The 25162-nt window shown below is 35.9% G+C and overlaps 1 protein-coding gene across 1 annotated transcript in view; it reads right to left on the bottom strand.

The window, feature by feature from the left end:
* ssh (Protein phosphatase Slingshot) overlaps positions 1 to 25162 on the bottom strand; it is a 309427-nt gene that overhangs the window by 31320 nt on the left and 252945 nt on the right. Inside the window, exons 4-5 of the mRNA XM_089634891.1 lie at positions 14167 to 14390; positions 7656 to 7721 (exon numbers count right to left, since the gene is read on the bottom strand). Coding sequence (XP_089491017.1) covers positions 7656 to 7721; positions 14167 to 14390 — 290 coding nt within the window. The remainder of the gene's footprint in view (positions 1 to 7655; positions 7722 to 14166; positions 14391 to 25162) is intronic.

The raw sequence follows: 25162 nt of genomic DNA, 5'->3' as shown, positions 1-25162 counted from the left end.
CAATATTGGAAAATCATAGACAAAATAACCATCAGACTCTATTTAAATAAATTCATAATTTATACATCGGGCAAACATTATTGGTCCGTCCCTGGAGGGAATAATGAAGTTAAAATAAAGCGTGTTTAGACCTATCAAGCAGCGACACGTTATCTTAGAGCAGGGAGAGACTGTGCTATTGATATTGAAAACAATCATTGGCAATTACCAGAATTTATTGACCAATTATGGTCGACATAAAAAAGCAAATTGGCTCAGCGAAATGATTCCGTAACGCTTTCGTAACCTGCATCCTTGAGCTTGTTCGGTAAGGTCACAATCGTTTTTCTATGTATCTCTCGAAGAAATAACTTTTAACGTGATATAAAAGCTATGTTAGCTAAGACTTAATAATTTTGTGCATTATAAAAATAAAATCTTGGATGTAACTCATATGTATCTCGTATCTCTCATTCGGTTTTATGCTTCGATTTTTTCATAAATTATTATTCATCAATTTATTTTTTAATAAAAATATACCGCACAAGATTCCCAACTGATCCCAACCGTCTGGAGCCAGTGAGACTATGGCGTCCCCAATTGGAGTATGTTGTGAGGTTGAAGGGAGGGAATGAAAATTCACCAAACGCGGCTAAAGCCATTTCAAGCGACGATTCAACACTTTGGACCATTCGGTGGTCTTACACCAGGGCGATACTGAGAGTATCTTCCACTCTGAAACATGCGGCAAGTATACTATATATTATTTTAAATTAATAAATTGTGAAATAACACAAGGATTTGAACCCGCGACCTTCGTATTATTAGTCGAGTACCTAACCCCTCGACCGCGGAGGCCGTCAAATATGGTATAAATTTTGATATTCATTCATTAATTAGAATAGGTACTACGACAAAATTATATCACATATTTTTGTTTTCTAAATACGCGAAACTTGTTAAAAATAGTTTGTTTTGATAATTTTTCACGTGATATTTGTGGAGAAAAAATTTGTCAATAATTTTCATTTTAGCCTCGTCCTTCGTTTAAGATTATTATTATTTATTTATTTATTTTAAAAAAGAAAGTCAAACATTCCCAGGTTACGAATAACCTGACAATATTTGAAAATCTCCTACTACCACCACAGTAAGCTGAAAATGTTGCTTGTTTCGTGATGGAGGAATTAGCCAGCTGAAGAATTGAACACACTACGCCTTGTTGGGAACCAGACGCGATGCCAACTCAGCCACAGACCGGTCAAATACTACAATTGATTTAGTGATTACAATTTATACTGTAATCTTTTAAATTCTTTGTAGTACACTACGCCTGGGTGGGACCTAAACGCGATGTCAACTCGGCCACCGACCGGTTATAAAACTAAAACTTTTATATTAAAATGATTATTGAAGTTATTATATTACATATGGTCTTTAAAAAAGGTAATGTGTAAAATTGTAGATCATTACTCTTTTACCTGCCATGTTATCGATCGAATATATAAAAAGTGGAATTTAAGAAAAAAAAACATTTAAAAAGGTTCACTGTTGTTACTTGTAGAATGTTAAATAAAGGTAATTTAAGATCAAGATACAAGTGGGATTTGAGCTTTAAAGAAAAGCGCAAGCAATAAATCGCATTATTTCCTTTAGCTCGTAGCGACACCCTTCAGTTGATATTATTTGTCTCGGATGAGATCAGCCTCATGCCTTATCTCCCATCTCCCAGGGCCGACCCTCGGCGAAGCCTTTTAAGGGAGGCAGTTCGAGCTAAATTAATATTAACAGATCGCCTTGTTAGCTGCCGATGAATTAATTCGACTCCATTACCTACAGCACCGCCATCTCTTGCACGATCGCCGCAGTTGTTAGTCAGGTTGCACCCACTTACAAACTCGGCGGAACAGATACAGATAATAATAGTAGTATTATTTGTAATAAATTACCATAATTTAACCAATAATGTAATTCATTATAATAATACTCCAGTGATGTTATTAAAACGTGTCACTGAAAAAGTGCAGTAAATATGCGTCGAGCTCGCAAGGAACATGTTTTTGTAAAATCTATTGTTATTAACACAGGAGGCTTATCGATTCTTCTCTCAGGGCCAATTTCAATTTTGGGGATGCTGTGTGGAGGGTAGGTTCAAGGAAATAAAGGATTGAATGTTGGTTTTGACGAAAACAAGGTTTGTAGGAAGGGAGAGAACACAGACGCTGACAAATATAATTCCGATCAAACTAACCATCAAGAACCAGTCGTAAAAACAATCGTTATAATGTGGACTTTGTCAATGTATTGTTGAAAAAGGCAAATATCTAAAATGCAACTGAAAATAAACGCGGTCTCAAGGTGAAGATTTTTCAAGAAGCGCTGATTTTGCACGAAATGTTAGAAATGCGAGAATTTGACAGCACAGAAACACGCATAACTCCGAACATAAACCACAATGGAAAATTTGTTTATACGTTTCACGTGCTCGCCGCATAAATTTCGGCTGACTCGTGTAAGCAGACGTGAAAAACTGAAATGCGACGTAACTTCCGCATCTATAGACTGACTTTTTGGGCCGAAAGTGAACCGTTTGAGCTTGAGAGCTATGCATAATGCACACACATCTGTCATGAAATTGCGCATTTAAAGAACTTATTGTCAGAAAATCAATGTTACCACAAGGTTGTGGTTTTTTTAAAATTTTATTTAACTTGCTGATAAAGAAGAATCTAATCTAAGCAATTATTATGAATATTTTTTCAATGGTGTCCAAGACAGAGTGCTGTAGAAATGGGATCCTTAAGGTGTATGCGTCGTAAAACCATGTATGATCGTGTAATAAAATAGGAGATTGGAGATAAGCAAGGCTGATGTAATGAGGAAGATTAAGAAAGGGACGCTTAGATGGTTTGAGGATGTCGAGCGAATGAATTAAGAAAGGAATATAAGGGGAACATATGGTATAAGAAGTCGGGGACGTCCGACGAAGACATGGTATGATCAAGCAAACAAAATATTTGAAACGGGCCATGTGAATGTTTGTTATTAGTCATCCATTCTCTCTGCCCACCCTGCGGGGAAACGGCGTGATTGTTAGTTAGTTAAGATCATGTAAATTCCACACAGCAGTTAACATAGAGGATGGAACGCCATAAAAATCGTTCCTGACACAATTACGGTCATCCACATATTTTCAAATAATCCGACTCATGACGTGCTCCTATATTTTTCATCTCTCCTGGGACGATTCCTTCTTACAACCATGAAAGCTCAGCAACATTGGAAGATAATTTCAGTATCGCCCAGGTGAAACATCACCTTGCAGAATTGAAACATTACATGAAATGGCATTAGCCGTATTTGGTGACCAGATCTGAATAGAATAGGCAGGTACTTCCCCACCTTCAGCCTCCAAGACGGTTGGGAACCGTTGGGACTCTTGGGAAAATGCATCGAAACCGATGCGAACTTATGAAAAGCTCCGATCCAAGTGTGAATGTGAACGAACCTGAACGAACATTTAATCGTACCTAAACAGTAACTGTTGGCAAAATCATCGAAGATAATATTAGCCGAATAAACAAATCCAGCAATCCTTCTCTGGTACTGGTACCGAGTTTTAAAAATAAATTATGATTATAATACATGGGAATGTATAAATGTAGAGAAGCCATATTGCAAGGGCGGATAGCATTAACATATTTGATATCATTTCAAAAATTTGTGAGCTATAAATATATCAAAAGGAAGTCTTAAATGAACTTCTTTTTACCTGATACATCACGCTGAAGATAACAATTGGCTAACAATTAGAATGATTAGAGCTAGAATAAAACTATATTTTTAACGTACAGATGATGAATCAAGCTAGTAATAAAATATTTATCACATGTTCGGCACGGGAGGATTGTTGGCAATCAATATTTAACGCGAGGGTGGTTTCCGGTATAGAATAATAGAATTGGACAGATATATTAATCAACAAATCAGAAACTAACTTCAACTGCCAAAAACAAATAAACAGTGCACGATTGTCGTAAATTAAAAGACAGTAAAATATGATATCATTGTACAACCCCATTCGTACTGCCAAGTACTCCTGTTTCCTGTTATGATAGGAGAGGGGAGGGGGAGAATTATTTTTTGTCTGTATATAATAAAGTAACCCGGAGCCAGAACAGGAATCAAGTGAAATAATGAGTACTGGGGGTGGACATTCAATTTTTCGAGTCAGTCGTGTCAATGAAATGTCCCAAAATAAGGACAGTATCTGTTCTCAAATTCCGAGAGACGAACGTGTCGATGAACAGGTACATTTAATTTGGTAGTCCATGGTGGCAAAGCTGCTTGATTATGATAAATTTAGTAAAAATGAGTTGGTTTATGAAAACAAAGCTTTAATTTATTTAAAAGGAATTTGATATCTAAGTGAATTGTAAACCCCTTCTAAAGCTAAAAAAGTCTAAGAAGGTATACAAATATCCCATCCAAATACAATTTTAAAGTCTTACTTCATTTAGCAAGGATTAACACGTTTTAAGTTTTACCTGCATGATTTGTATTTTTTTGGAAAATCACTACAATTTAATTTACGGTTTAATCAGTATCATTCTGCTAAAAAAAAACAGGTATGTATTTTAGTTCAAATTATGGCATGGTCTGGCTACCTTTATAAAAACTTGTTCTTAAAGTTAATCCTTTAAAAGCTGTTATCTGTCAAGCACGGGGAGGAAGATTTTGTATGCGAAATGAGATGAATAGAGATGGCGTCGAACTCACAAATGTCCGGTGCATTTTCTGTCAAAATGAAAATTCTGAGGTAGATTTTATTCCCAAGAGTGTAGGAAGTAGTAGAGTGTAGAAGGCACCCGCAAGATGCAGTGACGTCAAAGAGTAGAGTTCCCCGCTGCAGCAGGCGGGCTGCCAGCTCAGTGATAAATAATCGCCGTGGACAGTTATTTCGGGAGCAGTACTTTACTTGCAAATTCAATTGTATTACGTGGACCGAAAAGTGCTAAGTATTTTTATACTGCTGAATTGCCAAGACTTTTCATTGGGAGCTTTGACATTTTTGCTACTTTTCGCAGTTTCAGTTAATATTGTGATGTTGACTTTATAAAATAGTGTTCATCGAATGATGACTTTTATTATTAGTTAACTTTTTTATTAATCTGTAAAACTAAACATAACAAAAACATTATTTTTAGCCCTTTATAATATAAATAAATGGTCATTTACCTATAGCATGAACTCATTGGCAGTTAAAAAGCCATAAGTGCTTTTTAACTCCGAGGAATTGGCCGTTTAGAGAGACGTATGGTTGTGGATGAAGCAAGGATCGTGTTGCGGCGTACCACTCATGCCTACACTAGAAGTGATTTTTGATTTTTTTTATTTTTTATTTGGTACAATATTTTTTTTACATTTCAAGTTTTCCAGTAATGTAGGCTTCACTGGGTGGCTTGCCCGTGCTGAGGCCTTCATTTTATAATATGAAAATATAATCTAAAGTTTTTAGCTTTAGTCAGCGAAATAATCAATATAGGTGCGTTTACGCAAAGAATAGAATCGGATTCGGACATCGGGGGCGATTTAAAAAATATATATTTCCAATAATAATTATGGTCAATATGATTTCGATTTGGTATTGAAACAAAAACTAGTTTGCCTAAAAAAACAATTCAATTAATTAAAACGGGCATGGAACACGTCTATAAATTGACAAAACTACATGGATAATGTTGAAATCTGAAGTATCGGATGAATTCCGTCTTCCGTGAATTAAAAATTATATATGAATGCCATTATCTCGAAAGGGTAATTAATTGAAGGCAGCGGTTTATGAAGCTGCAAAGCCACTGCGAGGGCCTTTTTTCAATTAAACGAACCAAAACGCCAGTAAAATTTAATGACTTCATCCCGTTTAAGTGCCGCGAGAATCCCTTATACGGCGCGGACAATGCGCCGAAAGGTCGCGGCCTTCCGGAGAGACCGCAAGGAGAGTTTACTGCCAACATTCAACATTACTGCTCGTGAGTAGATGAAAATAGAATATAACCGGCATCACCCATGTTTCTAAATATTTATTAGAAACATAGTATAAACATATATTTATTAGAAACATAAACAAGTGAAAAATTATGGAACAAACAATTTGACAAATTTTATGCGCTAGAGCTCGCTGTTTGATAGGTTTTACTTGAACGCACACGATGATGAGTAAATAAAAAACAACAAAAGGATTTCTATAAAATTATAGATATGCTGGATTAACAATCTCTTTTGTATCGCCGTTAAATAATCTAAAAGCCTGCGCGTTATGAAAATCTCTAGTGGGTGGTCGAAGTTTCTCGACCTAAGTGTTTATTTAAAAATCGATTTATTAAGATCTAGAAACTAATTATCCACTTGATTGGACTTGAGAGACATTATGACCATTAGTACCGACATAATCCGACTATAAAACGTATTTTACAAGCGCCCACACGTTTCAAAAGCACTCGCCTAGAACAACGAGGCTAGTTTCTACTTCACGTAGCAAACAAACCTAGCCACAAAGTATTCAGGAAAGACCGAGGCAGGTCACGAACAGAAGACCGGACCGGTGACTTTCGTTCAGCCAAATGAAGCGAACACATTACTACCAAAGTAACAGTAGAAGATGACAAACGAGGAGATGTACACGTAACCGCATTCATAAGTAAGTCGCAAGATATATTGCACTACAGAGAAACTAGTAAGATGTCATTTTTTAGCAATTAATTTGTCGGCTGACGGCTTTGGTTGGGTAAGAGAAATGGGCTGACGATCTAAAAAGAACTAATGGCTTCGGATGGGTGAAGGCGGCCAAGAGTCGGCAAATCTGGAAACATTTGAGAGAGACCTACGTTCAAAGCTGGAAGCCAAAAGTATTATAATGAATATAAAAAGATTGTGGGCGATTTGTAATAGTTTTCCTCGTTACAGTAAAATAGATTCGCCCATAAGACCCTTCTAAGGTTCTTCTCATAAACAACGCATATAACAGAAAGAGAGGTTATAGAACTAAGTTTCCAGTGGTAGGACCACTATGGTATACTCGCTAGGTTTTGCCTATATTGTGGATATCTCGAGATGTATTCATCCGCAGTGTCAATTATAATGAACCCAGCGAAATTTATCTCCTAGATTTGCAAGGCATCTAAGCTTGTTCAACAGGAAGGATAAGTAAGGATTGGGAATCGAATAATAGCTTCGATCTTGAATATGTATTCACATTCAATACGACATGAATTCATTGAGAAGGAATTGATGCCAAGGGTTGATGCCAGAGCATAGGTATAATCATTCTTTTATAATCCAATTAGGTAGAGTACAAATTAACGTAATGATTGTGCCTGCTCAGACTGAGATACAATAAACTTCTGGCGAAGTTTTCTAGCCAATCAGCCTGTTGTAACCATTGTTGCCACGGCAGTTGTGATTGACCAAAAAAGTCACTGGGAGCTTTTCACTATTAATATGAACGGAGCATAACATTTGTATTTTTCAAATAACATACAGAAAATGCTCTCTAAGCACACTGAAAGTCAAAAAGCTTCCGAGTCTTCGAGCTTTTCATTTGTAATATGAAGATGTCATAACGAATATTATAAACAAAATAAATTTGAATTAAGAATGAAACATATTTCACTTACCACATAGCTTGGACAGAGACAGGTTTGAAAATGTGTTGTCTGCCGCAAACGCTCACGCTGAAGCCACTGTAAAACAAATAAACGAGTTAGGATAATAATAAAAGAGCACGAATCATCAGCACTATGGATTGAGTTCTTGCCCTACATATGTATATAATATATGTACACTGTGGATTAACGCCGGGATATAAGTACTGCCTAATCAGTCGTTGACACTGTAACAAAACCACGTCTAATTGAAATGCAACCATATTCCAAAGAGAGATTAGTCATCGAATGAAATACTAATTATAAATATGGTGTAAAAATCGGGTTTTGTAAGTATGTACGAAACGCCAATTCTTTTGGGATCCGAAAGGTACTAATTATAATTAGTATGGGCGAATAGCCTAGCAATCAAAAATAAAGCTTGGGCACGTATTTTGCAGGTAGGAATGTTTGCACAAATCTGTCTTTAAAGCAGACAATCTGTTCGTTAAAATCAGGAAAAACTCTCGAACGCTGAACTCTCCAGTACCTAATGTACTTAGCATATATTTTCTTATATGAAATTTCTACATCAATACAGCTATTTTAACCACAGCCTTTAAATTATGAGCTACAGAACTTTTAAAATTTTCATTTAAAAAGTACTAAAAATAATAAATCACATTATTTGTTGCATATTTTTCAGTTAAAAACCTGTTTAATTTTATTTATTGTATTATTTTTATTCGCCTACGAATACACGTAATAGGTAAAGATAGTAAAAAAAATAACTGTAATGTTTAAGTAAACGAATGATTTATTACATTCATCACCACACTAGATCTTTTTTAAAACTTCTAAAGTTTCAAATTAAAAGAGGATTGTTTAATTTTCTGGGGTGTAGGTGACTAAAAAATTGCAACGTGTTTTAAACAGAACTATTATCCTCTAGTGTACTTTAAAGGGGGCTTTGGAATAACAAGTCGATAAACAGAGTCGCAAATCAACGCTGAAATACTAAAGGGACAATTAGGAGGGAAACAGCGAGCGAGTGGAGAGTGTGGGAGGGGGAGCGTACAAGGCGAGGAAAAGTTTCAGCATAATTGTGACTTACGGCGTCTGAACACGAAGCTTTTATTTCACTCTGCAAAGCGTTTTCGGCTAGATTATTCACAACTGCGAACGATGACACTTGGATTTTCAGAACTCACTAAAAACATCTAGAAAATACTTCTACTCGTATATATCTACATTTATCAGATCATAAAACAAAAATGTTACTGTAAGGAACACGAAAAACTCCGGTGAGCTTTGGAGTTATTGCAATGCTTTCAGTGAACGCAACTATTTTCTACTCTCAATGTAATTTCATTACTATCAATGAACATCTATCGGAAATATCCATTCATATTATACTGGGAAAAAAATAAGACAAAACGCATTTTTTTCAATATATGTTAAAAAGGAAAAAAATAGTGTTAAAATTCGAGTTGTGATTACTAGTACTAAACAAAGTACTGTGAAATTTATCTTCATACATAGATTTTCTGCGTTTAAAAAAATATCACATTGATTTTAATGACAACTTTAAAACCTCACCATAATTTTCGATATAATTATTTTATTATAAAATCTTTCTGTTGGGTTTTTTTAGGCATACTAAATTTGTTGGCGATAAATCCATCCAAATAATACAGAATGGTAAGCGAAAGTGATTTCGAGTAAAAAAAAAAGATAAGAATAATCCCATTGAATCCGATACGTTTGACAAAACATTGGAAACAGAATGAACACCGATGACAGTTGCCTCCGACAAGCAGTGGACCGGTAAATCCCAAAAGCGATAAATCAGTACGAAAGGTTTCAAATCCGTTAACTGTATTTACGAAACGCATTACGGAAATTGAATTCGCACAAAAAACACACTCCACTCTTTATCAATTTAATATAACCATAATTCAAGCGATGTCAACCTCTCTAGAGTGCATTCTCTTAATTATATCGAGTTCGTGGAATTTTCAAGCTATGTTTATAGAGTCTGAAGGCTTTAAACATGAAAAAACACACAAATGAATTAACGCAAAGTAATTCAGTTTCCATGTTTTTTTTACATTCACCTCACACAGGAGGCTCTGAGGAAAATAATTTTCCTGTCATCTTTGTAGATGGGGCAAGCGAAATCGGTTTGATATTTCGACGTACATCAGAATAAAACACAATCCAAAAACAAAATGGAAACTACATGTAATCGCTCAACTAAACACGGAATCAAATTATTAAGGCTGTGAAGCACATCATATTATACATATTATAACATAATTCATTACCTAATGAACTACCTGCATTACCTAAATACTACAAGTAGCAAATAATAATAAACATGTCACACCTATTTTACATATAAATGTTTAAATAAAATAAAATTTTAATTTACTTGTTCCTATTTTCAATATATTACCCCGTGTATACATTATACCGTGCAATGGAAACTTTATATAATGATTGCTATATTAAAATTAAAAATACACTGAATATAATCTTATATCCCTTAAAACAGTAATATCATAGATATTAGTATATGAGCTCACCCATAGATGGCACTAGTTTAATCTATTAGGTTACCCATAGATGGCATTAGTTGTCGAGAATAATAGGACAATAAACAAGGTGAAACCACAACGTTGAGGTCCAGGTGATTCGCATTGTCAATATATCAGTCCAGTATTTTGTTGAAAACGGTGTTTTATCGACTAAGAAAATTTATTAGAAAATCCCAGAGATACAACCCAAACCATTCGGAGCACATCATTTTGTCGCGAATTGCTTCAAAATATTAATTCTGAAGAAAAATACGCTTCATAAAACCTATATCATTACTTCGATAATAACATTTACATCATAACTCACCCATAACCAACGTGGGTGACATGATAGAGTGTTGAATTGCACCAATAATATCGATAATAGTCCACGATAGGAGTCGAGTAGTAATCAATAATACCCGGCCGACTCGCACTGCCGATAGATTGATTCAACTATCTCAAAGAGATCGGACAAATTGATTATTATTTAACTCCGAGTTATCGACGTCAATGGCGGTGTTTGTCTCCACGGAGGAGCTTCATTGTGTTGTCAATGTGTGTCTATGTTACAAAGTGTTCATAATATAGTATAGTATAATGTTGTAGAAGTTACATACATAAATGATGAATAATAAGATTGTGCCAAGTTTTATCAAAGACCGACGAAGACTATCGTTAGAGCATTTATTGTTAATAGAGCAATTTCATTTAATATAATTAAGATACAATAGAGATCCCTGAGGCGTATGTGTGGTAATACCATGTATGATCGTGTGAGAAATGTGGAGATCCGCAAAGAGTGCAAGGCTGATGTAAGCGTAATGGACGTTTAAGCAAGAAAGAGACGCTTAGATTGTTTGGGCATGTAAAGCGAATGAGCGAAGAAAGGAGTGTAATGAGATGTGAATGGTGGCAGAAGTCGGGTACGCCCGAGGAAGAAATGGCACGACCAAGTGAATCAGATACTGGAGTCGGGCCATGTCAAGAGTCAGAATAATCGAAGAGTATGTATGAGACGATGTATGAATGTGAATAAGGCAAGGAGTGCGTGTCTAGACCGATTTGTTTGGCGGTCCGTCCTCTGCCTACCCCTGCGGGAAACCCCTGCGGCGTGATGGTTAGTTAGTTAAGATAAATTATAAAGGTTGATTTGAACAGTACTGAACTTTTATTGCCTTATGAGGAAAATATTAAAAATGTTTAATATCAACGTAACTTGCAATAATTATTTCCAAAGTGCATTTCGATGATTTATTTGTCATTTAAAACTAGGTACTGACTTATATTTTATCCGCATAAGTAGGTACTTATATCAATCAACTTGAATTGACGATATTCTCACGGATAATTTTATATGTAAATATTGCAAGCGTAATACTATTATAGGATTAAATATAATAACAAGAATTATGACAACATTTCTAAAACTGAGAGAAATTATAAATAGATTGCGCTGATAAGTTGCCAGGTGGAAAGTGAAATCTCCTAAGCTAAAGCTTCTCAGAGCTTTTGTAAGTCGCTACCGCAAACAAACCAGTTAGGTTTCCATACGCCACACTGACTCTAACTCTGCTGACTGGGAAAAGTAGATAATAAAGTTGCTTTATCTGGGCTTAAACCGGGAATATGATGACAAGCACTTTCAAGTAAAACCTTTAAGCTCGAATAGGTACATTTACTTTTATCCAAGGTACGCTTACAACAGTGTAAAACAAACACTTTATTTTAAAAGCGTTATTTGCAACATATTTTAATATTATGCAAAAAGTAAATGAAACCTCATCAGAAACGACGAACTTTAAGAGGTAAAATATTTAAATTAAAATGACGCCACACACTGAATTTGCAATTACTGAAGTAGGGTTTCGAGATCGCACATTAAAAACCATAAGTACATCCCCCTGAATCCTGGCATCGGGATGTTACATATGGGCATTGAATACTGATAAAAATAGAGCAAACTGCACTAAATAGCATAATACTCGTCGCAATAATGTTGGGTTAGCTGGACGAAATAGGATGTAATCTATAAGCTGGTGACCGGATAAATCATCACAATGATAATTCATCACATCTTTAAAAAGTTATATAAAGTCATGGAAAGTGATGAAACAAAAACTTTATTAACTGGGTTAAGTAGGTTAGGTTAGGTTAGGTTGGGTTATATTAAAAAAAAATTTTAATCGTTTCTAATGACTTTATATCACTTTTTAAAAGTGTGTTGAATTGTCACTGTGTTGTGTTATCATGGAACCCTATAAGCTATACCCTTTGTACTCTTTTTGTGCAATAAATATTTTTTTGAATTTTGAATTCTGAATACAGACAAAAATCAAGAAATGAGATATCTGATAAAATTCAAACGCAAGAATCTTACATATGACTTAATACTAGGAAACGTTTATTTGGAATTATAATGCGTTAATTGTCAATTATATGCGTATTTTGAAGGGATTGATAATATCTGGTGAGTTGGTAAGTTGGGTGGCTAATGCTATTATTCGTAAGAAGTAGTAGCGAAAGGTAGATTTTAGAAAGCCTTCTTGTGGGAATAGTATTGAAACGTAATCAATTATCGACGCACGAATGCCACCGGAGACAGGGGACACGATCAAACAATAAAGTACTTTATACCTACGCCTTGGTGCAAATACGACAAATGATTACATTTCTTAAAAAAATATCAACTGTAAAAATGCAGAAATATAGTCAGAAATCAGATAATCATAAATAAATATACAAGAAAACTAGGTACCTATCTAAATGAGAAAAGCAATTTTTGGTAACAAAGATTGTTTACGATAATACAGGATAAATAATATTAAGATAAAAAATAATTCACGAGTACCAGGTTTTTCAAAATACCTAGTTATCTATAGTAATTGTAATAGTGGAAATGCAAAAAAAAAAATTAACCACATCGGTAGCATTTTTAACGTTTATTCTTTGCTTAAAAATAAACTAAAACAAATTAGAAGCATTTTATTTTAGTCCATTTTTACTGAATTATAAAAGGTTTTCCTGGTCTTCAATCAGTTAAATAAAATGTTAAAAAAATAAATCCATTATACCTAAACTGTGTGATATTATGTGATATTATTATGTGATATAAAAACTCATATTTGAGAAGATTATTATTTTTTTTACTAAACATTTATAACCTGTAAGCTGGAAATACTGCAGTGATTTTCCAAATCTACTAAAAAAATAGCTACGATGTCCGGGTAAAAAAGGAAATAATGTCCATTTTTTGTTTAAATTGGTGGCAATCGAAGCCGTGACCGTTCTGCGTTTCGCGAAGCTTTCATGTCGTGATCGACTGCACAGATCACGAATATCATTATAAACTCTAAATTATAATCATTTTCCCAGGAAAGGCCGCTCGAGTAGAAGGCAAATATCAACAAACTAGTTTTTATAATAAAGTATTATTTCAATCTTTATTCTATGACTTCGATCCTTCGATCCTCCGACCTTCAAAATGTTATGAAATACTGTGAAAGGTTATAACTTATAAGCTTTATCATTTAAATCAATACACGTGTGAAAACATAGTAATCACGATGTTTCCTGGGAGGGGTAGGCAGATAATGAAACATAAAGCAACTCTTATACCTACCATTTATTCGTCAGGATTTCCGACTTTTGACATGACCTTACTCAAGCTTTCGACTCCCTTGTATGTGATTCCTGGGATGTACCTTAAGTTCATCCTTTATTCTCACAAGTCTTATAATTATGTACTACATGCATCCACTCTGCGTTTCCGAACCATTTAAACATAATTGAATAAGAATAAGAAAATTACGTTTGGATCTTCCCGATAAAATTTCGGGATAAAAAAAAAATTATGAATATTTGATGGACCTCCAGACAACTCCTCGTTTCATTCACATTAATACATGCTCTCTAACTAAATACTAACTTGTAACTCTTGACACAAACATATTAATGATACTAACCCATCTCCGTCGAGGGTGATGGCCGTGTCGGCGAGGACACGCAGCACGAGGCCGACGGTGGTGCGCCGGTTGCAGTCGATGCCCAGCAGGCAGGCTTCCTCGGCCCGCGGCCCTCCCGCCCCCACTCCCTCCACGCCGCCCTCTTCCAAGCAGCCCGCCACCAAGCGCGACACCACCACGAGGTAGCGCGTGCGCGCAGGGTGCACGGACTCCAGCTTCACCGCCTGGAAAAGAACAAAAATTATACTAATTTACATAAAATGTTGTTAAAAATTCAAAAGGGCCTGCATTTCAATCAACCGATTCTCAGGTGGATATCGAGGTTTCCAGAGTGGTAGATACTCTCAGTACCGCCCTGGTGAAAGAACACAATTCAGAATCAAAACGATGCTTGAAATGGTTTCAGTCTGTTTGGCGACTAGATCTGAATAGCCAGTTAGTTACTTCCAACCCACCTATCCCCACCTCTTTCCGTTCTCCATTTCTTTCAGCCTCACAATATTCCTACCCCAATTGGGGATGCAATAGTTCCACTGGCTCCGTACGTATATGCTCCGCACGTGAGTGAAAGAGGCGGAAGATAGAAATAGCATGTTATACATATTTTGGCATGGAAGTTTGTTCACTTCTCTTTCCTCAACCACCTGTCAATAGATAAAAAATCATTCAGTAAAAAGCGTTACATGAATGGTTACTGGAAAAACGGCTCGGGAAAGTACTGGGTGCCCTAAAACTGTACATTAATACAAATAACATCTCTGAAGGATATTATACGGATTATCAAATCTGTCATCTAAATGGGTGACCGGGTATCTCATCAAAATAACAGTTCAAAACACCTACAAAAATTGATATAAAGTGATGAAACAAAAGCTAGGTTAAATAGGTTTTGTTCCACTTTTAATCACTATTTATCAATTTTTAAAGGAGTGCTTAATTGTCATTTTGATGAAATTAAATATCATGGAACCATCTAAATTTTATACGCTCTTAGACTCCCAGAGGGGGCAGGAAAGCTCGGTCCGTCATTTTTGTGATCGAATCGAAGGACGAGAGGCGAACCATCACAATAAGGGAAATAGGTGAACGCAGCCATAAAGTAGCCAAGCAACACTGCGCGGTAATACTGTGAGGAGATTAGCACTCGGGCTACCTCTCGTAAAAGTGCGCCTCGGGAAAAGTGTGGCCGAATGTGTCGATGTGCAGCAGACACAACAAAACTTTAACACACGCGACCGCGGATGCAGCAATGTGACGACGTAGACATAATATAATTAAAAAGAGATGGGTCCACGTGTTTAACAAAAGTATCCGAATTAAAGCAGAAAGTTCCGTGAACCCAGATACAAGATAGCCCACCTGGATCATGATCGAAGCGGTTGGCTCACAGCTCTTCGTGGAAGAGGGTACAGAATGCGAGTAAAACAAGAAATCACAACACAACCACTTGCCACGGAGAATAAGAACACACAGTGCTGGGTTATTATTGCTTGGCCAACGATATTTTTGGCCATTACTCAAATCTAAGCGTCAAACATATCATAAAAACAGCGGATCGCAACGATTTTGGCGATGTTTCAATTTTCCGCGTATTTCAATTTTCAGATTCCAGAAAAAAACATATAATGACAATGTATTTTCATTAATGTTTTCTCAGAAGTTAAATAAAACAAACTGAACACATCTGCGACTAAATTACTTGTGTAGGTAGATCGCAGTAGGAAAAAACGAAGTTCAGAAAAATCATCTTCTCTCGCTTGCAATCGTATAAATGCGTCTAATGCACGGATGATCTCAGATCAGTCTACGGTTGGTTTTCCAGTCTCATAATAAAAATTGTGACATATGAGACTTTTATTGGTCTTTAGGTATGAATCTATACACTTAGAGGTACAAAGATGGTTGTCCCCACAGTATTCAGAAGTCAAATATATCCAGATGCAAGCTTTTAGCCGATAACATTGTGTTCATATTGAACAAACCGACGTCGTTCTTTGTGTTGTCATTTTAAAGCAACATAAATTAATAACTTTACAATCTCTCCTGAACAATTTACAAAGCATGGTTTTCTACCTTTATTTTCTGAGACACATGCTAAATTCTTGAATATACAGTGTTCATATGTTAACAATTGGAATTCAACAAAGAAGCATGTCAACGCTTAAAGGACCGTCATTCATAAAGTGACCCACATTCAGGTGTGTTCTCCCGTCGTCATTACGAAGAAAGATAATGAATACAAACTCGGGTACCGCTAATCATCACACGACTGTCGCCATTATTTCAAGCTTAAAAACTACTCAGGTGAAAAATTGTTAATGACAGTCACCCATGATTTGACTCCGGCATTCGTCAAGCTCACAATTCACACACTCTGTACTATTTCACAGTACATTTGTGTATAACTGCTATCTGATATTTGCTACTTGCCACAGAATGGCCATTAGCTGACGACGGAGGAAAGTGTTTCATTCATATACAAAAACAGATTGCAGTATGTATATTAGTGGCGCATGTTGGAGGTGAATTGATATAACACTGGGCAGATAGTCGTGGAAAGAACAGTTACTGTTGTTGAAGTAAATACGTGACATCAGTCGCAGCTTAGTCACTACTTCGGAGATATTATTTAAAGATTTTATAACAGCCGAAACATCCGTTTGGCCTACAAATAAATAATATGCATTGAAGAGCTTTATAACGGTGAGCTCCTAAAAACGATGGAGGTAACCAAATACTTAGTGCACATTATATTATTTGTTTATGTATTTTTAAGAAATAAACAGTTTTTTAATACAAAGATAAATATGTACGGAAACTAGTGGTACAAGCGGGAAACTAATCACTGAAATCCAAAAAAAAATCTTTTTTTTGATGTGAGCATTTTCATTTTTTTTTCACTCTTTTTCTTGGCAACTAAATTGTTTAAAAACTTTTCGAGTCGGGTCTACGCTTTGACGCCTTTAAAAATACAGTTAGCAGCTTATAATCAGCTTCAATCCGATGGACTAATAACGACGGTTCCATGATAACATTGATAACTCCTCAAAATGACAATTCAACACACCTTTAAAAGGTGATATAAAGTCTTTAAAGTGATGAAACAAAAACTAGGTTAAATAGTTACATAATATGTATCCTATTTAACCTAGTTTTTGTATCATCACTTTTCATAACTTTATAACACTTTTTATAGGTGTGTTGGATTGTCATTTTGCTGAGTAATCCGGTCACCAATAACGAAATAGTATAAATAGCTCACTCAATAGTGATTTCTTATTTACGTTTATACTGTGCATTTTTCATTTTCTCTAATAATACTACTCTTTTTATTCTTATTTATGTTCTTACTTATGTATATGTATTTATCCTCTCTATGGAATATGGGAGATTGCACTATCCTCCCCACACCTTAATATAATAAAGATAATAATAATGATTATTATTATTTAAGAAAACTTATATTCCATAAAACGAAAAATAAAAATTGAACTCTAGTTCAGAAGAATGAAACACTTGAAATAAGATGACGGCCTCGGTGATCGAGTGGTAAGGAACTCGACTAGCAATCCGGAAGTCGCTGGTTCAGATCCCGGCGGGGGCGAATAAATTTTATTTAATTAATTTGCATTATTTCACAATTTAATCATTTAAAATGATAAAAGGTGTATTACGGCACATTCCAGAGTGGAAGATACTTTCAGTATCGCCCTGGTGTGAGACCACCATTCAAAATTGAAACGTTGTTTGAAATGGCTTTAGACGTATTTTGTGACCAGATCTGAATGGCCAGGTACTTCCCCACCTTTCTCTTTCCCATCTTATTCCCCTCCCAGTTACCTTTAGCTTCACAACATACCCTTCACAAAAAGGGGATGCCACAGTCTCCATAGCTTCATACGTTTGGGAGCAGTTGGGACTCTTGTGCGGTATCCACATCTAAAATTCTTACGGCCATTTAATTGACAGGTTAAAACATAGTACTCATTAGCAGGGCCATGAGTTGATTGACTTTTGGGGTATTGATCCGTATTTCGATTCCTCCTTGGGTCAATGTTTTCAAACGACTCCCGGACCCATACGTATAACACTTGTTTACATAAATATAATTCGTTCTCCAATGCATTCAAATTATTTTTACTTGCATTGTGCAATGAAACAATACCGTTCAACTATGCGCTAATTCCGTTGAAATATTTTAATAGAATGAAAGTCAGTAGCGTTAAAGCATACCCAAGATTATGGTAGCCTTTGTCTATAGTTATCGACAGTCGTTCGGGATAAATAACTTAGTGTAACTATCACGGCAGACAATGGGATGCCGACTGCCGACTGCCGCCGAACAGATGCCAGTGGATTTCTAAAGCATGTCAGAGTGTCCGCATTGAAAGGAAAACTCGCACAGTGAGTCAGCGAGGACTTTCACTGGGATGACTGATGAACCCACCGAACCAAAGGAAGACTTGGAAAACATAACTGGCATCAGCGTGTTGAATATTCACTCTACATTCTACAAAGCACGAGGAGTGACGTAAAATGTGAAATAATGTATCAGGCAAATCTTATGGTTTATTTACTTGATAATACGAAAATGAAATACAACACCTATAATCAATAAAGAAAATAAAATGTAATTTTCATTGTCCTGACGAAGAAGCGATTGGCTTTGATACATGTAGATTATTATTGATTAAAAGTGGTGCATACAAAATATTTTATTATCATACTATCAACAAAATCCACCACTTTTAATGAATAATAAAAATACATTATAATTTTCATTATCCTGACGAATTGGTTTTGAAACATGTATATTATTATTGATTAAAAGCGGTGTGTACAAAGTATTTCAATTTCATATAATTAAAATTACGCCACAAATTAATTTTGCAACTATTGAAGTAGTTGATAATAATTGACTTAAAACTACAACAAAAAACAGCATTATTTTTTAGACTTATTGAGAACCAATAGGTTAACCAAACCGTGGGATTCTTATAAGTTAAAAAAATGATAAAAATCAAGTAGAATCGACATAACTATCTATATTGAATTGTTAGAAAACAATAAAGATAGGAATATTCAGGTTCTCAAAATAATTACTGAAATTGTTTACCTACCACCAAATATGAAAAATAATGATTTTAAACCTAATTTTTCACCATTTCAACTAAGAATTAAAAACAAAACGGTCAAAATAAAAAATAAAAACTAATAATAACAATAGGTACCTATTAAATTTGAAAAAGTTAAATTTAAATATACTAAGGACGGGTTGTTTCGGAGTATTTGAACAATTCATCAAATTTCAACGTTCATTTTCAAGTTCTGTGAAAGATTTTTTCAAGTTCTGTTTTTATTTCAGTTTTGTCAAGCAACTAGCCTATAATGATATAATAACAGAACTTGAATTGGACTTTCACAGATCCCAGAAATGAACGCTTAAATTTGATGAATTGTTCAAATACTCCGAAACAACCCGTCCTAAATGTAGTTTTACGAAATTTAAAAAAATATATACTTTTAATACATTAGTATTATTTTTTTCTGAAAACTTATTTATAATTTTATACGAAAAATATGTGTATATAAATAAAATGGACTGTATTGAAATTAAGTCAAATTAAACAAACTTATTAAGTCAAATTAAATGAAAAATTATGAAATAAAGTAATAAAAATAAAATAATAAAGGCAATATGTGTGGAATTATTGGTACGGTTGTGTATAATGTGTATATTTAATTCTAATGTCGCCTTTTTGTTATTTAATCTGTATCTTTTTATTTGTGATTTTTTTTCTTTCCCTTATTTTTTGTGTCTTTATCCAAAGCTTGTGCTTACCGACGGAGTTTTTTTTTTATGTTTTGTAACATACGCTTGAAATAATCACAATGAAAATAAATGATTCAAATGCACACTTAATTTTGCCATTATGATTTACTGAATGTAGATAGTAGTTTAAGAGGCTACCCATATATGGCACAGCTGTTGATAATAACGGGATTCCGTCTGTAATTTTTTTTTATATTAACTCCACACAGAAGGCCCTGAAGAAAATAATTTCCCTCAGGGCCTATGTCATCTTTGGAGATGCTGTGTGGAGGGTCTTTTTGTGGAGAGGAAGGAGTGAACATGGGTCTTGAAGAGTCCCATGTTGTAGGAGGGAGGAAACACAGAGGCCGGCAGTTCGTTCCACAGCCGAGCTGTTGAACTTAAGAACGAATCGTAGAAGCGACCCGTTCTCATGTGAAAAATGTCAACCGTGTACAAATGTTGGGTGCGCGTTTGGCGTGTATCCCGACTACGCACCGGTGCCGAAGGGATCAATGACGCTAGTTCCTCAGAGCATCTTCCATTGTAATACCGATAGAACAAGGACAGCATACCTACCTGACGCCTGTGCTCTAAAGATTGCAGTCCGTTTGTTAAGATTGGGGAATCTATCAAACGGACCGCCCGTTTTTGCACAGAGTCAAGGGTTTTTTTCAGGTATTTAGGGGCTCCGGACCAGAGATGGCTGCCAAATTCGACAGTAGGGCGCACTTGCGATTTGTACAGGGTCAGCAGTTGTGTACTATTAAAGTATCTGCGGGCCCTGTACAGTACGCCCAGCTTCTGAGAGGCCAGCTTTACTCTGGCTTCGATGGAGCCCCCATACCTGAGCTGGTCACTTATAGTTACACCAACCATATCAATGGAAGGCCTGTTCGGAAGATTGCTTCCGTTGAAGGAGACTAGATTATCATTTAGATCCCTTTTAGACTTAATCAGACAGGATTGGGTCTTTGAAACATTAAATTCGACGAGATTATTTTTACCCCAGGAGGAAATACTCTCGAGATAACCGTCCATTCTCTGCTTCAAAGCCCTCCGAGCCGTTGGAGTTTGTGTGCCCTTTGGGGGCTTGTCAAACAAAAAGCTATCATGAACTGTACTGTCATCCGCGTAACAATGAATCGGTGCACATGTCAAAAGGTCATTGATGTGCAACAAAAACAAAGTCGGAGACAGAACCGATCCCCGTGGGACGCCAGCATTTATAGAGTGTGAGGATGAGGTGAAACCGTCAGCAACTGCCTGAATCGACCTATCCTTTAAAAAGTCAGCAATCCACGTACACAGGGATGCGGGAAGTCCGTAAGAAGGCAATTTGTTGACAAGTCCTCGGTGCCAGACCCGGTCAAAGGCCTTGGATATGTCTAGTGCGACCGTTTGGGTCTCACCGTGACGTTCCAGGCACCGCCCCCAAACATGCGACACATACGCGAGAAGATCACCGCACGAGCGGTTCCGCCGTAATCCGTATTGACGGTCGTTGATAATTTTGTTCTTCTCGAGGTATGTGAGCAGTTTGTCGTTGATCACACGTTCCATCACTTTGGACAGAACTGATGTGATCGCTATGGGGCGGTAGTTGGCCGGGTTGGAGCGGTCACCTTTCTTGGGAATAGGGTGAATGACCGCTTTTTTCCAACCAGAGGGCACAGTGCCACACTTCAGGGACATTTTGAAGAGCTTTGTCAAAACTGGAACTATTTCCGCAGCACACCTCTGCAATACCAGGGCAGGTATTCCATCAGGTCCACTAGCTATGTTAACATCGAGCCCCCGTATAACGTGGAGTACATCCCGATGCCGGATCCTCAGCTTTTTCATATAGAAGCCGCAGTGAGGAACCGACGGCGGAACAGCACCTCCGTCATCGAGGGTCGAGTTTTCCGCAAACATTTTCCCTAATAAGTTAGCCTTTTCGGTGGCGGTGTTTGCTAGTGAGCCGTCAGGTCTGGTAAGAGGTGGCAAACTGGGTTTGCAAAAATTCCGACTTATTGAGCCCGCAAGGGACCAGAATGCTCTGCTGCCATGCGGGCAGGCAGCCAGCTTTTTGCTGATCTGCAGGTCGTGTTCGAATTTTGACCTATTAATGATTCTCTTGCATTCCTTTGCCGATTTGTTGTATGCTGATCTGCTTTCGGGCGTTCGAGATGTGTTGTAGGCTCGGTAAGCCGCGTTTTTTCGTCGAACTGCTTCGGAGCATTGTTGACTGAACCACGGCTTTGAGCCCACACCAGTTTCTTTAGTAGTCGATTGTATGAAGCCATCCATCGCCGATTTGATGACTTCACCAATCTCCTGGGCACATCTTGAAGGGTCCGAAGTCCGAAAACAAACAGCTGACCACGGAAAAGCGTTGAAATGGGCCCGCATACCGAACCAATCTGCTGACCTATAGTGCCACAATAAATAGTGTTGCAACCTTAGGCTCGAGATCCAGAATAATTTCTACCGCCTGCTAAAAAAGCCACTAGAGCTCATAATATGAGTAGTATGTATCACAATAAAGTCCCAAGTGTTCAGTTGACCCGGGAGTTTTATTTAAAGAATTACGACATAAACCCGGAGTTAAAACAATTTATCCAACCTTAGTGGTTGTTTATCAGTTATATTATTTAAAACACATTTATTAGTAAGGCCCTACATCATAGGCTTAGTTAGTATATTTTATATCCATAAAATATAAAATTGTAAAATTATGTTTGAAGGTTTGCAAACCTGGAAACATTATTGATTTTGTCGTATAAAAAGTTTTTTATCTGTATCTTATACAAATAAAATATATTAGGATGGATTTTAGTATATAATTGTTAAGGAGATATGTATACAATATCTGTGTTCATAAAACATTGGAGGATTTACTATATATTTTAATATCTTTGTATCTATGGAACGGTAGGTTTAGGAGATGTAATATTTGAATCCATAATAATATAGGCTATCTTTGGTACATTTCAGTACTTTCGTTCTGAAATGTAACAAACTCATTTTCGATGAAATTGGAAATACAATATTTTAATTCTAAACCATCAATTTCAGATTTCACACCAGGTGCGCTACATTCCTATCCGGGGGTAAAGTGCACTAACTTAAAGGGGTTATACTATGATTTTAGAAATAGAAAAAATAAAATAACTTTTTTCGAAATTCCAACGTTTCAAGGGAGGTTTTAGGTAAAAAATATGAATTTTTTGTATGGCAAAATAAATATTCTTCTAAGGAAAAATATTTTAGTGTGGGAAAAAAGTTGTAATTTCGAAAAAAGTTATTATTTTCCTTTTTACTTCATGTAGACTCATCTCCCGAAGTTATTGTACTAAGTACTCCTGTATTATACAGAACATGGGTTATCTAATTTGGTATAAAATTCCTGACAGGGTGTTGTCTAGATGGTTTATAATAAAACTTACAGCAATGTACTGAAATAAAGATTATAAGTAAGAATTTCTTACGCGCTGATATTTAAGGTAGGTACTGAAATACATATTTCAAAGATTCAAAACTATAATCATTCAAGACAATATTAACAACTCTCAATTGAAGACAATTTGAGGTTTAACTCATTATGTTATTCCACGATATAAAAAATGTAATAATTTGTTATGCTTGACACAAATCCATTAATTAATCATTGAAGACAATATTAACGACTCTCGATTGAAGACAATCTTCATTTATTAACGACTCTCAATTGAAGACTCTCATTTGAGGTATTACTTAAGTTATTACACTATAATGATTTGTTGTGCTTGACACAAATCCATTAGACACGTTTCCGAACATTTAACTTATTTGAAATAATTGCGTTTTATTTTTTACCGTGTCGCCATACCTGACTAATTCTAAATAATTACCATGGCTAAAAAACGACAATGTTTACATTTAGAAATAGGCAAAACACTTTCTCTACGGGAAAAAGGCCCTTTAATTTGCTAGGTTCTAGAATTTGTATAGACTGTTTATTTCTAAGGGCTTTGTTATGAATGAGAAGTAGGAAAGCGTGAATAATAATCTAAGTGCTCATAAAAAAAGCCTCCGCAATTTAAATGGCTGTTTTTTTTGTCGGCAGCCTCATGGCGCCAATGGACCCTACGGCCGGAAAACAACCAAATTATAAAGTTAAACAGAGCGAAGATAATGCCATTGGAGTAGGTCTCAGTAACACGGGGACATTTTAAATTACATTACCTTTTTCAAATCTGAATAAAGGAGAAAAACGCATGGTTCAAACCATTTTTCAAATTTGTTCATGCATAATAAGTGGTAAAGTGGAAAAAATATTGTTGAAGTTTCTACTCTACATTTCAAACAGAAATGATTTTTCCATATGCAAAATATTTGTTTGTAACATGATCAGCTTTACTGTTTTTTTTTCGGAACTAATTATAATTTTTGCTTTGATGCAGGACAGAAAGGTTTTGAATTTATCGAAATATGTATTAGAAGTTCGGTGAAATCACGCTAGTGGGGAGTGATATGAATAGTTAGTGCTACGACTGTCATAGCGGAAAAGATATTTATAACACTTAGGATAGGTTGTTTCGCAGAATTTGAACAATTCATCAAATTTCAACGTTCATTTTAGGGTTCTGTGAAAATTATATTCAAGTTCTGTTATTACATCATTATAGGCAAGTTGCTTGACAGAACTGAAATAATAACAATCTATCACAGAACTCGTCCTTCATTAGAGGGCAGTCAATATTAGTAATTCAATAATTTAAAAAAACATAATAATATCGTTAAACGATTTATTACGACAATTAATATCATTAATTTAATTATGATCATTAATTAATATCATTCAATTATTGATAAATTATGACGAGCCTACTCTATCAGGACAATTGACATGGGGTCACGATCTTCAGTGAAGAAGACTGAAGAAACATAAAGAGAAAAAATCAATTAACAAGTGATGATTCTGTGTTTTAACCATTTCAGCATTCCATAATGCATGCTAATACATAAACAAATACATTATTGTTGAGGTGTTAACACAACAAGCGCACTTATCGCAGCCGTTTACGTCGCTTTATTTGCATTGCGACTGCCGCTGTTGCATACGAACTAGAAAGTACTCACTATGGCACGATAATAACTCCACACTATCTTGCGTGCACTAAAACGGCCGAGAGCCGAGCACCATTGCCGCAGCTGGCA

Source organism: Hesperophylax consimilis, chromosome 8, assembly GCF_061612785.1.
Source record: "Hesperophylax consimilis isolate HC1 chromosome 8, BYU_Hcon_1.0, whole genome shotgun sequence".
NCBI classification, from domain to species: Eukaryota; Metazoa; Arthropoda; class Insecta; order Trichoptera; family Limnephilidae; genus Hesperophylax; species Hesperophylax consimilis.
The sequence above is the reverse complement of the archived record's forward strand: the minus strand, read 5'-3'. Positions and strand labels throughout refer to the sequence as shown.